General features: G+C 40.9%; 1 protein-coding gene across 3 annotated transcripts in view; it reads left to right on the top strand.

Annotated features, from left to right (window-relative positions):
* Slco1a6 (solute carrier organic anion transporter family, member 1a6) overlaps positions 1–14,383 on the top strand; it is a 45,287-nt gene that overhangs the window by 20,477 nt on the left and 10,427 nt on the right. For all 3 annotated transcript variants that reach the window (XM_063286766.1, NM_130736.1, XM_063286767.1), the window contains 5 exons: positions 2,481–2,579; positions 4,799–5,020; positions 7,109–7,273; positions 9,011–9,206; positions 11,503–11,668. In XM_063286766.1, the coding sequence (XP_063142836.1) occupies positions 2,481–2,579; positions 4,799–5,020; positions 7,109–7,273; positions 9,011–9,206; positions 11,503–11,668 (848 nt within the window). The remainder of the gene's footprint in view (positions 1–2,480; positions 2,580–4,798; positions 5,021–7,108; positions 7,274–9,010; positions 9,207–11,502; positions 11,669–14,383) is intronic.

Genomic DNA, 14,383 nt, shown 5'->3' with positions numbered 1-14,383 from the left:
AAGAGTAGAGAACAGTAAATAAGTTGGACCAAAAATGAAAATCCTCCAGCCATATAATAATCAAAACAATAAATGTATAGAACAAAGACAGAATATTAAAAGCTACAAGGAGAAAAAGGCCAGGAAACAAAGGCAAACTTATCAGAATTACACCAAACTTTCCAACAGAGACTCCAAAAGCTAGAAGATCCTGGAAATTGTCTTTCAGACCACAAGAGACCACAGAAGCCAGTCTAGACTACTATACTCAGCAAAACTCTCAATCATCATAGGTGGATAAACCAATATATTCCATGACAAAACCAAATTTAAAATGTATCTTTTTACTAATCCAGCCTCACAGAGGATACTACAAAGAAAACTCCAACACAAGGAGGGTTAACTATACCAAAGAAAACACAAGAAGTTCATCTCACAACAAACCCAAGAAAATCATACACACATAGTACCATCTCCAACAGCAAAATAACAGGAACTAACAATCATTGGTCATTAATATCTCTTAAAATCAATGGACTCAATTCACCAATAAAAAGACACAGGCTGAACGGACTGGATGTATAAACAGGATCCATTATTCTGCTGTGTATAGAAACATACATCAGCAACAAAGATAGATACTAATTCAGCATGAAGGACTGGAAAAATGATTTCCAACCCAACGGTTCCAAGAAACAAGCTGGAGTAGCCATTACAATATCTAATAAAATAGACTTTCAACCAAAGGACACATGTTCTATTATGTTCATAAAACCTTATTCATAACAACCAGAAACTTTAAGCAATCCCGATGTCCCTGAATCAAAGAATTTATACAGAGAATGTATTTCATTTATACAATGGAATTTTAGTCAGCTATGAAAACTGAGGACATCCTGAATTTTGCAGTCAAATGAACGGAACTAGAAAATATTATCCTGAGTGAGCCAACCCTTACCCAAAAGGATATGCATGGTATGTACTTATTGATAAGTGGATATTAGCCAAAAAGTACAGAATACCTGTGATACAGCCCCACAGACCTAACGAAATTAAACAGGATGGGAAGACCTAAGCAAGGATGCTTAAATCCTGCAGAGAAGAGGGAACAAAGTAGTCATGGAAGGCAGAGGTAGGGAGAGACCTTGGTGAGAGGGGTGGGGGGAGGGCAATAGGGGGGCAGGATAAAGTGTGAGGAGACACAGGAGAGGGTGCCCAGAGAGCTAGGAGAATGAATGGAAATCTGCAGCTGCTGACCCTGCAGGGTGGGGGCAATCTCTAGGAAATCTGTGACCTGGGATAGTGGAAGCTTCCAGGACTGGTTTGAGGCCCTCAGCACACATGTAGAGGAGGGCTGCCTTGTCTGGCCTCAGTAGGAGAGGATGTGCCTAATCCTGAAGAGACTTCATGCCCCAAGGTAGGAGGATGCTGTGGGGTCACAGATGCAAAAGGGAAGGGGAAGGGCAAAAAACTCTGCGTGTGGGGGGGGGACACCAGGATCATGGTCAACATTTAGGACATAAATAAATAAAATATTTAATTAAAAAAACCACAAACAACAAGAACATATTACCTGAATTGGTTTGAGGCCTGGGAGAGTAATTCAATCAGAAGCCAAGAGAAGCTTGTTTGAATAAGTCAGCCTGAGGAGGCGTAAAGAGGCATAACAACTGAACTGAACCAGCCATTGAGTGATGAGAAAGAAAGTCTTGCATCCCTACATCTGAGGGAACAAAAACAACGTTGACACGGTGTGGAGAGTACTTCATTAAGACTTTCCTCTCAGGTAATTCTAGGCTGTGTCAAGTTGACAGTGAACGCTAACCATCACAGAGAACCTCTGAAAACATGGCTCTGGAAGCATCAAAGGACCTTGTTCACATCCTGGCTTTGAGGGGACTGTCTGTGGTAGTTCAGCCTTTGCATTTAATTCAGGATAAAAGAAAATTTGAAATGTCGCTTCAAGTAATGAAGTGTCTGTGTCAGCCATCTTCCTTTCACTTTAATAAATATCTGAGTTAATGGCTTGTGAAAGAAAAGGATTCATTTGGCTCACATCTTTAGGGCTTTGGGTCTATTTCACTGGACTGTGTGGTTTGGAGGGATGTCATGAGGAAACTTATTATGGTGGAAATGTACACGAGGTAAAACCATTCATCTTTTGACTGGGAAGCAAATGTAATAAGGGGAAGTGTTCCATCATACTCCATGTTGCCCCCTGGGAAACAAGCCTGTAAGAGATGGGGTTCTGAGGAACATCCTATATTAAAACAAGTGTGTGTGTGTGTGTGTGTGTGTGTGTGTGTGTGTGTGTGTGTGTGTGTGCATGCCACATATATACCAGGCTTAATTTCTGTATATGTTGAATGTATAAGAATATCTGAGGTAGTAAGGTATGTAGCTCATTGGTAGAGCACTTGCCTAGTCTTTTGGATTTGATGATCTATAAACTAAGTGGAAGAAATATGATTACATTATGACTTGTCTTTGTTTGCTTGCAGGGATTTTAGAAGTTGGAAAGATAACTGGCCCAATAGCTGCAATTTGGTTGGGATCTTTCTGTGCAACCATTTATGTAGACATGGGGTCTGTGAATACAGGTAACACACTGAATTTGATCTAGACAGTCCAGTCCCCAGAGTGTGAGAGAATACTCTGGAATGCTATTCCAATGTCTCTTTTGATCCTCAGCTAAGCAAATTGTCACCACTTACAGATGGTGGCAGACCTAAAGGCAGCAGAGGTGAGGGTGAAATGCCACAATCTGATTCAAAATTTTTCATTCCCCTACCATATTTCAGCCATGCTATTGGTTTTAAAATTTTGCTTGCATAGGCTTTTTTTTAATTCAATAAGTCAGACAATATGGGTAAGAAAATATCTTTTGGTTCTATGATGAGTAACAAGTTATAAAGGTTTCATATGACAAGTGAAAATACTCATTTACTACTGGGAAATATATCACCACATACTGCTAGATAAAATTAATTTTTAATGAATACACAAAATGAAAATAATAATTGGATGACCAAACCACTCAGTCAGTCAACAGGTTCTCCAGGGCAGGAGCAAGGATTAAAAAGTAAAAGACAATTAGACAGCAGTGTAGCGTGACCCCAGCCAGTTCTGAGACTGAGGCAGGTTTATTTTTTTTCCCAATCTGCTTTTATACCATTTTAATTACATGGAAGTAATGAGGTCAGTTAAGGAACAAGCAAGACAATAACCAAAGTTCCAGGATCACTGTTTCTAAGGGCTTCTCGGGATGACCAAGATATCTGAGCCTACTTCCCTATCCTAGCCCCAAGTCATAGTCTTGCCTGAAGCCTACTTTTTTGTTCTAGCCTGAAACCAGATTCCTCCCTGAACTTACTTCCCTTTCCTGGTCCAATGTCAAATTCCTGCCAAGTGGCCCCCCAAAGCTCTCCACAATTGGATAACATGTATTCTCTCTCTCTCTCTCTCTCTCTCTCTCTCTCTCTCTCTCTCTCTCTCTCTCTCCCTCCCTCTCTGTTCCCTGTGGATGTTGGTGCCTGCTATGTCAGAAGAGGGTGTCAGATTTCCTAAAATCAGAGTTACAAAATTTGTGAGTTTTCATGTGGGTTCTGGGAATAGAACTCAGGACCTCTGTAAGATCAACAATAACTCTTAAGTGGCTTAACTGTCACTCTAGCCTCCTTCCTCATCCACCATGGTGTTTTGAGACATGACTACATCAGGTTAAATGTAGCTGCTAAAATGTGTCTCAACTGTTGTTTAAGTCTTTTTGAAATGTAGTTTTAAATACTTCTCCACATAACACTCCAGAACCCCTTCATACTTAGTTTTAACTTTGCTCAATTAATCAGCCTCAGACACTTTTTCTAAAGGTCTGAATTATTCCAGTGGGGTTGGAGATGCCAGTAATCCCAGCACTTAGAAGTGAAAGATCCCACGCAGAGAGACCCTTACTCAAGTCTTGGGAAATCGCGGACCCCAGACACAGAGAGACCATTTTGGATGTAATAAGCAAAGGCGAGGTTTATTACGGAGACCTATTACAGAGATCTCCGGGCCGACACATATCCCACGCAGGAGACAGAGGTGTCAACCCCGAGAGGCTGGGAAAAAGAGTATTTAAAGGCAGAGGCTGTGAGCACCAGGGGATGGGGGATGTCAAAGGGGAATGTACCACAAGTTACAAGATTGTTTTATGGCTCCAGGAGATAAGGGGACGCCAGAAGGTTTTATGGCCCCCTGGTTCCTGGAACAGAGCTACTAAATCAGGAGAAGGGTAGGGTCTTCAGGTCCTCATTATTTTTAAACGTTTGTCAAAACTGATGGAGCATTTGTATTTGAAACACCTCTGGTTAGGCTTGGGCTGCCCGGTTTCTTGGAGTGTTCTCTGCAGGACACAATGGCTGAAAAGCACAAGTAGGGGCTTATCAGGGTCTGGAGGACATCTGGTTAAAGTATGACTCTGAGTAAGCTGGGGGGACGTCTGTGGATGGTTTATGGGTCAGTCCTCGATAGCCTGGGCTGGATCCTGCATTCCTTTTTTTTTATCTTTATGGCCTGCTATTCCTGGCGGCAGGGCTTAGCCCTGAGTTTGTGGCTTTTGGGGCTAACTCTTTTAATTTTATATTTCTAAACCTAGAATTTGTATAATTTTCTTTTCAGAAGCAGGGGCAGAGGATCACAAGTTCAAGGCCCAAACAAGAAGAAGAGCGAGTGATATACAAAATTTATGCTCAGATGGAATCATGATGAGTAATAATTTTCTAAAGTTTACACAAGAAAGAATGATGTAAGCTAATACAATATCTGTATTTCTTCACAGATGACCTGACCATAACTCCCACAGATACACGCTGTGTTGGTGCTTGGTGGATCGGCTTTTTGGTCTGTGCAGGATTGAATATCTTGATCAGCATCCCCTTTTTCTTCTTTCCCAAAACATTCCCAAAGGAAGGACCAGAGGATATGGCCAATGAAACTAAAAATGACGAAGGAGATAAACACAGAGAAAAAGCCAAAGAAGAAAAAAGGGGAATCACAAAAGGCAAACGGGGAAACTTTAAACTCTGGTCTATTTGGGTCTGTGGTTAGTGGGCGTTTGTCACTTGTGCCGAGTTGAGAGAGTTTGTTACTAATCCGTCCTTTCTCAGATGTGATAAACTTCTTCCAGAGTCACCACTTGAAAAATAACTTATCTGACAGGGAACCTTACTTACCTTAGATTAGACCTTATGGAAAATTGAAGTCAATACGCACAATCAATGAACAAATATTTTCCCACCTGTCTGAAAAATCCCATTTTACAGAAAATATTGGTCTAAGTAAAAAACAAAACAAAAAACAAAACAAAAACAAAAAACCAAAAAACAAAAACAAAAAAATCGAATAGCTAGAAATCCAAGCTAAAGATAAAGAGTCAAAACTCTATTTAATAAGAAAAAAAATGTAGGTTTAGCTGTGAGCATCCTTGAAATCAAGGCTGAAAGGAAGAACATGACAGGTGACATAGTCCTCTGTGTGTGAAGGTGTGCGGTAGTTTACAGGGCAGGCGTTCCCTTAGAGCAGACCGTTGTACAACCAGCTGGAATGTTCCTAAGCAGCCATGCAGAGTAGAGATGCTTCTGTGAGAAGCTAGGGTGGGACCGCGGAGTGCTCAACGACACACGGTCTTAAAACTTAACTGCACTGTCACAACTGTGTGTGTTGAAGCCTGTGCAGTGTTCTCAGGAGATCAGGGTTGTGACTTGGGCTCTGGAACACTTGAAATATGTAGTTGTAAGATGGGAGGGGCCAGTGCTTTACCTATCAAATGAAGGCATGAGTGCATTCTATTCCTGGGTATCTGTGTTGTTCTGGGGACACTGTGTGTTCTTCATAGACTACTGTGGGGAGCCCTTTATTGGTGATATTGCTATTTCCTCCTTCACACACAGTCCCCAAAACCTATGTTCACTGAATAGTCACATGTCTGCCTTAAACACTACAGTCTGTGGCTAGGGAGCCAGCGCATGGGCTTGGACATTCTCAGAATTATGGTCATGTTACGCATTCTCCTAAAAGGGCAAATACTGACTATTCTGGGAGACATTGTGATCTGCTAGATCAACTTAAAGTTCAAAGCTAGGAAAGAGCCTACCAGGGAATAAGGCATACACATAATAACTGTAAGCTGTGGAGACCCGACAGGGATGTTCACAAACATGGGTGAATTCAAAAGTTCCCAGGAATACTGACTGCAACCATCTCATTCATAAAGATCGATTTGCCACTAGAGTTCCTTTACTTTTATTAAACTGTCCTGCCCCTACTTCTAAATCATTTCTTCTTGACACTTTTCTCTCAATGAAATTACAGGCAATTTATTATGTGTACTATAAAACTGGAAAATGAGGCATTCGATATGAAGTCATGAAAAGGAAAGAAACTAATAAATGTAAATTTCAGCTGAGTTATGTTCAGTTACATTCATTCAGTCTACTTCCTTGAGAAAGGCTCTAAACTTGACTTTCAGTCTCTTAAACATGGAATATTTTTTGGTTCAGTCGCTTGGAAAGTGCTCCATCTATGCCAATTGAATCAGCATTCCATATAGCGAGACTTTCATGTTGAGATGTTTGTAGCTGTCATTAGTTGTTTCTAATGCATGGCCTGCTGTGAAGTGCTACAGAGATGCTGAGGTTGTCTGGGCTACAGCCTGGTTCCTAGAGCATCCCCAAGGTTTTAGCTTATCCATTCTTGCATCTTTATGATAGCGTCAGTGTCTGGACTCAAATATCATCAAAGTGAGTTCCTTACTGATTCCAAAGAACAGACTAGTCACTCTCTAGTGAAATCAGGACATTAATAGAATGGGACAGAAAAATAAAATAGAGTGTGGCCACAGACTTGAGCCCATCTCCTTATAGGTTTGCTTGGTGGCACAATTATGTTCTGGTTCGTGCATGGCCTGTTGTGCCACTAACTTCTAGATGTGACTGAAACAATGATCTAGAACTTTAGCCCCAAAGGGGTCAAGATCTATCAAACACATTTGTGTCACAGCACAGAATCTGTGAGAACATATTAGGGGAGCACTGGGCACCCTAATGCAAGGCCAAGTTGACTTGATGGTGCCGATCCTCTCTTGTTTCAGATTTCTTTCTTTTCATGAAGAGCCTCTCCTGCAATCCTATTTACATGCTTTGCGTCCTTACAAGTGTGCTCCAGGTAAATGGATTTGTCAGTATTTTTACTTTCAAGCCTAAATACCTGGAACATCATTATGGAAAATCCAGTTCAGAGGCAATCTTCCTCATGGGTATGTAGTTTCATTGTTTGCTTAGTAGCACTTCCCCTCCCAGAAGGACACGCTTAAACAGCATACCAAGGACATGATAAACAGTGAAATGACATGGCTAGTAGATCCCAATGTAATCAAAACCTCTTAGGGTATTCTACCAAATTTCCTTTTTCGATATCCAGGGAAATTAAGACACGACAGGGAAACAAATAGTCCAGCAATATCTTCTAGTTTTCTTTCCAATTTGAGTGGAAATCATTAGAGTTATGGAAGTCTCGGGAGGCATCTCATGACGTTCAGTTTTCAGACAGGGAAAATGGTGATTCAAAGAGGCATGCAGTTAGCTCACTGGGATTCTTAATCTTACTCTCAGATTTCAGCTCTGGGCTTCAATTCTCCATGGTACTTCCAATTCAGTTGCTTGGTGATCTAGAGAGTGTGTGTAGCAACTCTCTGTCGTTTTAGTACACTAAACCCAGGGTTCCTAAGTTGCTCTTAAAAACTGGCTGTCACAGGCTGTTAGCATCCACATTATCTAGGGTTCTCTGAAAGTCCAGTGTTGCGTGAATTAATAAGTAATGCACCATCTCACCCTAGCGCTGGCTACTCTCTGGCCCCAGCAATCTCACCACGGCCATGGCTAGCCCCATGTAATGACCTCGCTGCTCTCTTGCTGAGTATTCTGTTAACATTCAGAGCCATCCTCCCCCTGTGGTTAGCTGTCATAAATCCTGTAACCTGGCTGGTAAAATCAAAACTCTAGAGGCCTGTAATTTATCAATCAGATTTATATCAGTAGATTCTCATCCCACAAACCGTCCACACAATGAACTCAGAGCCAATTGATATTGATGTAAGCTGCCCACTTAGATAAGAGACATTGTCCTTTAATTGTCCATCCCTTTAAAGATATTCATAGCTACCTGTGGCCATTTAAAGCCACACAGAATCTGGATAGTTTTTCTCTTCCTCCATCTTCCTTCTGTCTCTCTGTCTCTAAAACTCTCAGCCTGCCTTCCTCTTCCACTGCCCAATCACAGGCTCTTGCCTTATCTTGTGCCCACCCTCCTGCATATAGACAGCAACTCACAGTCCAGATCCCTGTCCTCACCCTCAGATGAATAAAGTTAAATGCAGGGGCATTGAGCTGCAAAGGTTAGTTAAGTTCTTCCAAGCCCGGGGCTGGTGTTGTGCGAGTGTAACTTAGCTAGGGATTTCTCTTTTCTTTCTTTTTTCTTTTTCCCTTTTGATTTTTGGCTGTGAAAAGAGAGCCAGGGATGAGGAATGCTGGGCAACACACGTTACACAAAATGCTCTACCCTTGATAACTGCACACAGCAGCAACCTTCAGAACCACCTGGAGCTGAATCTGAATCAAATCCCTGATATAAGGAGTGGAAAGAAATATATATTTAATATATACAAATATCTTATGTATGTGTGTGTATGTATATATGCATGTATATGTGTATGTGTGTTTGTGTGTTATGCTTATTCAGTTTTTATGACTTTCTTTAAATGATTAAATAAATGCTAATGGTCTTTTCAAAGTCACTTTATAGGGGCATTGGGAAATCTCTTTTTATGTAATATGGGAGGGGATAGGAGTTATGATCACTGTATATTAGAACTAAATGTCATTTCTTTTATTTCCTTTTTGAACTAGTTTCTTAAGTATTAGATGTATTGGACAAATTAATAAAATATTTATTTTTCTGCTATCTTTTATAAATACTACTTTACTTGCATTTGTAGGTCTTTATACCTTACCTTCAGTATGTGTTGGATATTTAATTAGTGGCTTTATTATGAAGAAGTTCAAGATTACTCTCAAGAAAGCAGCATTCATATCGTACTGCCTAGGCATGTCCGAGTGCCTTCTGTCCCTCTGTAACTTTATGCTAACCTGTGATAACGTCCCAATTGCTGGCTTAACTACTTCTTATGAAGGGTATGTTGTTTCTTTATGAATATCATAATATTTTTACACATGCTAGTCCATTTTCTCCATAGGTTATATGAGCAGGTAATTTTATCACAACTTAAGGGTAATTATCCATGGTTATCTTGTAGCTTCCTTCCACCCATTAATCCTGTACCAGCCCATATACATTATACGCTTAGTAAAGATGTATGGGGACCACCAGTGACTAAATTTATGATTCTGTATTTATATATGGAGTTACCATGGTGATTTCCTAGTCTGCTTTAAAGTGTGAGAGCAAAAAATAACCTAGGCTTTGTAGACTAAATTATGCATGTATTTTACTCTACCATAAAGAGATATCTGTGAAAGTTGACCGTACAGACTGCAATCCTTCATGATTCTCTACACTGGACTTAGTTAAAAACTTAGTTTAGGACACAGTTGTATAATCAACCAATCCATTAAAATGAAATAAAGCACACACTTGGAGATTCCCTTCAAAGGAGTGAGGAGACAATGCAGATGTAAAACGCTTGCTAGCCATGCAGGCAGTCCTCAGGTCAGGGGCCCAGAGCTGTGGAAAGCTTGTCCCGGTTGGCTATGTGTAATAGCAGCACTCCTACTGTGAGCTGAATAGCCTAGGTAGAAAAACACCCAGAAGTTCCTGGACCTGCTAGTCTGGCATTTTCATCAGTGACAACATGAGATTCTGTCTCTAACAAGATAGAAGGTTAGATTCTGATGTCCACATACATGCTGTTGTACATGTGTGTCTATGCACAAGTGCATGTTCACACACACACACACACACACACACACACACACACGGAAGAGAGATAGAGGTTAGAAGTAAAATTTGTTTAAAAATTCTTACAAATAGAAAGACATGAATAACTTCAGAAGTAAAATTGTAACTAACATATATCATCCGATTTGACTCTCCTTTAAGATAAGAAGTTTTCCATTCTTGTTGAAAATGTAGAAATTGAAACTCAGGGGACATTATTGAGAATACAGAAAATGGCTTCAACATCACAAATTAGAATTGTACATACCAAGTCCATCTCAAGTCATGCTGACCCCATACTCTTATTTGAGGGACAGAATTTGAATTCAGCCTCTCCATGTCCATCTCATCGTCTTTCAATCCTATTGTGAGTGTGGGTACTTTCTGTCTCTGAAGACCATGTCTGGTTAGTCAAAACCCTCTGTTTTGGGAACAGAATGTAGCGTCTCTCTACTAAGTGGAAATTGCAGATTTTGTTTAAGACAACCAACCCTCTTTCAATATTTCCCATCATGAAGATTAATGAGAGATAAGCCTACTTTATTTTAACTCTGACAGCACATTACTTTCCACAGAGTAGGCAGGCACTTAAGGTTTGTTTCTGAAGTAATTGAAAAAAAGCAGTCATGGGACCAGTAGAGAAGATAGATAATTTGTGTGCTAAAAAACTAACACAGATACCAAACATTGATATGGGATGATGTCACAGGTGAGGCAGGCACAAGATAGAATGAGGCCTGTCATTGGACGAGAAGGAAGGATGGGCAGGAGAAAAGTTTGAAGAAGAGGAGGAGACAGGAACGGAAGAGGGGGAGAGAGAGAGAAGCCGTGGTGGGACAATATGGAAGCTGACTTAAGATTTCACGCTGTACCTTTACAGGTTGTTATGGATGTTCTTAAGGGATGGATGTATACAGGCCTTTGTATGTTTAGGTGGGCAATTATATTTTATCTATTGGATCAAAGGTTATTGTGTTGTGTGTTCTTTCATGTGCAGATTTAAGAGAGCATGCAGTGGCTAGTCTGGGCTGCCACAGAGTTGGGATGTGTGTTTCTGGCATGGAAACCTGCCTTGGGAACTAGATAGGTAGAAAGATTGCTGCCAGGCTCAGAGAGAGGCCTTCGGCAGTGTGATATCGGATGGAGCAAAGCGGGTGAGAGGCCTTGCTGACTGAGACTTAAGATATCTAGCAGATATCTTGGGGCACTGTGGTGTAGACCAAGTGGGGGTAAAAGACAGCATTTTAGTTTTTTTATAATTATACAATGACACATTGATATTTGTATGATTCCTGTTTCTGTTCTGGGAAAGAAAATGAAATCTCTCTCTCTCTCTCTCTCTCTCTCTCTCTCTCTCTCTCTCTGTTCCTCTCTCTCCCTTACCCCTGCCCTCTCTCCCTGCCTTCCTTCCTCTATTCATCCACCCCTTCTCCCTCGGTTTCGTGCATCCAAGTGCATGCTGGGATGAAGGGAAGAAGAGAATAAAGTGCTTGTGTGGGTTTGCATCTAAGACATTATTGTAAACCATTTCAGAATTCAGCAGTCTTTTGATATGGAGAATACGGTCCTGGCCGACTGCAACACAAGGTGCAGCTGCTTAACAAAAACATGGGATCCAGTGTGTGGAGACAATGGCCTAGCATACATAACACCTTGCCTTGCAGGCTGTGAGAAGTCAGTTGGATCAGGAATCAACATGGTAAGAATCCTTTCAGTGTCTGGGTTGATGTTTGTGTACTGCATCGACATGGGCTGTGAACTAAGCCTACATTTGCTAAAAAGAAAAAAAAATTAGTCATGCTTAAAATAGAAGAAATAGGCTAATATTTTTTGTGAATAACTCTTGGTATGCACATAAGTGACCTTAACATTCTTAGATGTTATGGAAAACCTTGACAGAGTCTGAGCATTGCTTTGTAATCGCAAAGCAGTAGACAGCGTTAGTCAAATGACTTGGGTTAGAACGCTGTGGTTGGGTTGGAGAGATAGCTCAGCTGTAAAGGGCACCTTTTGCTCTTTCAGAAGACGTGCTTGGTTCCCAGCACCCACACGAGACAGCTCCAGACCATTTGACTGTCCTCTGCCTTCCTCAGGCACCCACGTATACACATAGATACAGAAGCATGCACATAAGTCAACATTAAAGTTAAAACTTTAAATTACTCAGGATTGAATTTTTCCTTTGTTGAGATAGGGTTTCATGAATCCCAGGATGACCTCAGACTTGCTGTGTAGTTGAGGTTGACAGAAAACTTTTCATATCATGAGCTTTTTGTCAACTATTTTATTATTATTAATTAATTTAGTTAGTGTGTGTGTGAGTGTGTGTGTGTGTGTGTGTGTGTGTGTGTGTGTGTGTGTGTGTGCAGGTACCTGTGCACATGTTGGACCATGTACTTTTTCTTCTGAGACAGCATCTCACTGGTCTGGCGTCCTCTGGTTCTGTTAGGTTGCCCAGCAAGTGAACCCCATGGAGTCACCTGTTCCCACCTTCAGATCCAGATCCTCTTGCACACATTGTTCACATGTGTGCTGCGATGAGAACTCAGGGTCTCCTGCATGTGCAGGATGTTACTGACTGCTACGTCTCCTCCAACCTCACCATGACAGTTTAGTATGATAAAGAGTCACAAATTTTCCTTGATGTCAGCATGTTATAATATATAATATAATAAGTTGGCTGGTAATCAAAATGAAATATAATATTTGAGTCTTAATCAGACCTGCAAATAGAACAATGAAAAATGTTGACTTTATTTTTTTAATTTCTTTTACAAACTCTTTTAAATTTATTCCTTGTATTTATGTGGATGTGTGCATCTCCCCGTACTCCATTTGCCTCTCTGTCTTCCTCTCTCTCTCTTTCTCTTGGTAGGTGAATATATGCAATTCTGTGTTTTGGAGGTCTGAGGGCAACTTGGACTTGATTCTCTCTTTTTGCCATGTCGGCTCTTGTGAAAATCAGTTCATATCAGTCTCGGAGACATGTATCTTTGCATCCTGAGCCATCTTGCTGCCCCTTAAAGGTTTTATTGATATGCATTCATTATACACAAGTTTCATAATGTGATATCTTTCAGGTATATCATATATTTTGACCATATCCATATCCACTAAACATCCCTAATTCCATTTTCTTTTTCTGTTATCACTTTTCTTTCTAGTCCCTCTTGTAATTCTCTCTCTATCTTTCTCATTTTCTGTCCATCTCTCTTCTCTCTCTCAATCTATCTCATGCACATAGACACACATACATACATACATACATACATAAGTACACATATATACACATATGAATGTATACACAAATAAATACACACATACACATACTCTCTTGTATAAATATACACAGATGCACAAACACATAGATACACACACACACACACACAAAACACACAACACATACACAAAGGAACTAAATATTCAACATATATAGGATCCACAAAGCAGAGAAGATATGTTTTTCCTTACCCTTGTTCCCGAGGCCACATATCTCTCTGAAGTATTTTTATCTGTTTTCTGATTATGGAGATGGAGAGACTAGATATTCTCCACCCTGAATATGACCCAGTGGGACAACTCTTCTGTTTTCAGAGTATTTGGTTGGCTCAGTATTGGATTTTAGACTAGTATAAGGGGATGACTGCTTACTCATAATGATCTCTCTTCCCCGCTCATACATCTCAGGATCTGAGCTCCTGAGGACATTTATAGATTTGGCTTGAATGCTACTCAATGGCATAAATTCCCCTTTTTACCAAGAGGAATAATTTCTCTTCGATTCTTATTGGATATTTTCTTTATTTACATTTTAAATGTCATTTGCTTTCCTGGTTTCTCCTCTGGAAATCCCCTGTTCCATCTTCCCTCCTCCTGCTTCTATGAGGGTGCTCACCTACCCATCCACCCACCCATTCCCACCTCCCCGCCCTGGCATTTCCCTCCACTAGGGCATCGAGCCTTCCCTAGACCAAAGGCCTCTCCTTCCATTGATGTCCAACAAGGCCTTCCTCTGATTCATATGTAGCTGGAGCCATGGGTCCCTCCATGTGTACTCTTTTGTTGTTGGTTTACCTCTTCAGAGCTCTGGGGATCTGGTTGGCTAATACTGTTGTTCTTCCTATGGGTTGCAAACAACCTCAGTTACCTCAGTTCTTTCTCTAACTCTTCCATTGGGGACCCGGTTCTCAGTCCAATGGTTGGCTGCAAGCATCTGCCTCTGTATTTGTCAGGCTCTGGCAGAGCCTCTCAGGAGACAGCTATATCAGGCTCCTGTCAGCATGCACCTCTTGGCATCCCAAATAGTGATTGGGTTTGATGACTGCATGTGGGATGGATACCCATGTGTGGCAGTCTCTGGATGGCCTTTCCTTCAGTCTCTCGAAGCTCAAGAAGGAAGACCAAGGCATGGATG

The sequence above is a fragment of the Rattus norvegicus genome, chromosome 4, assembly GCF_036323735.1.
Source record: "Rattus norvegicus strain BN/NHsdMcwi chromosome 4, GRCr8, whole genome shotgun sequence".
NCBI lineage: Eukaryota > Metazoa > Chordata > Mammalia > Rodentia > Muridae > Rattus > Rattus norvegicus.
The sequence above is the reverse complement of the archived record's forward strand: the minus strand, read 5'-3'. Positions and strand labels throughout refer to the sequence as shown.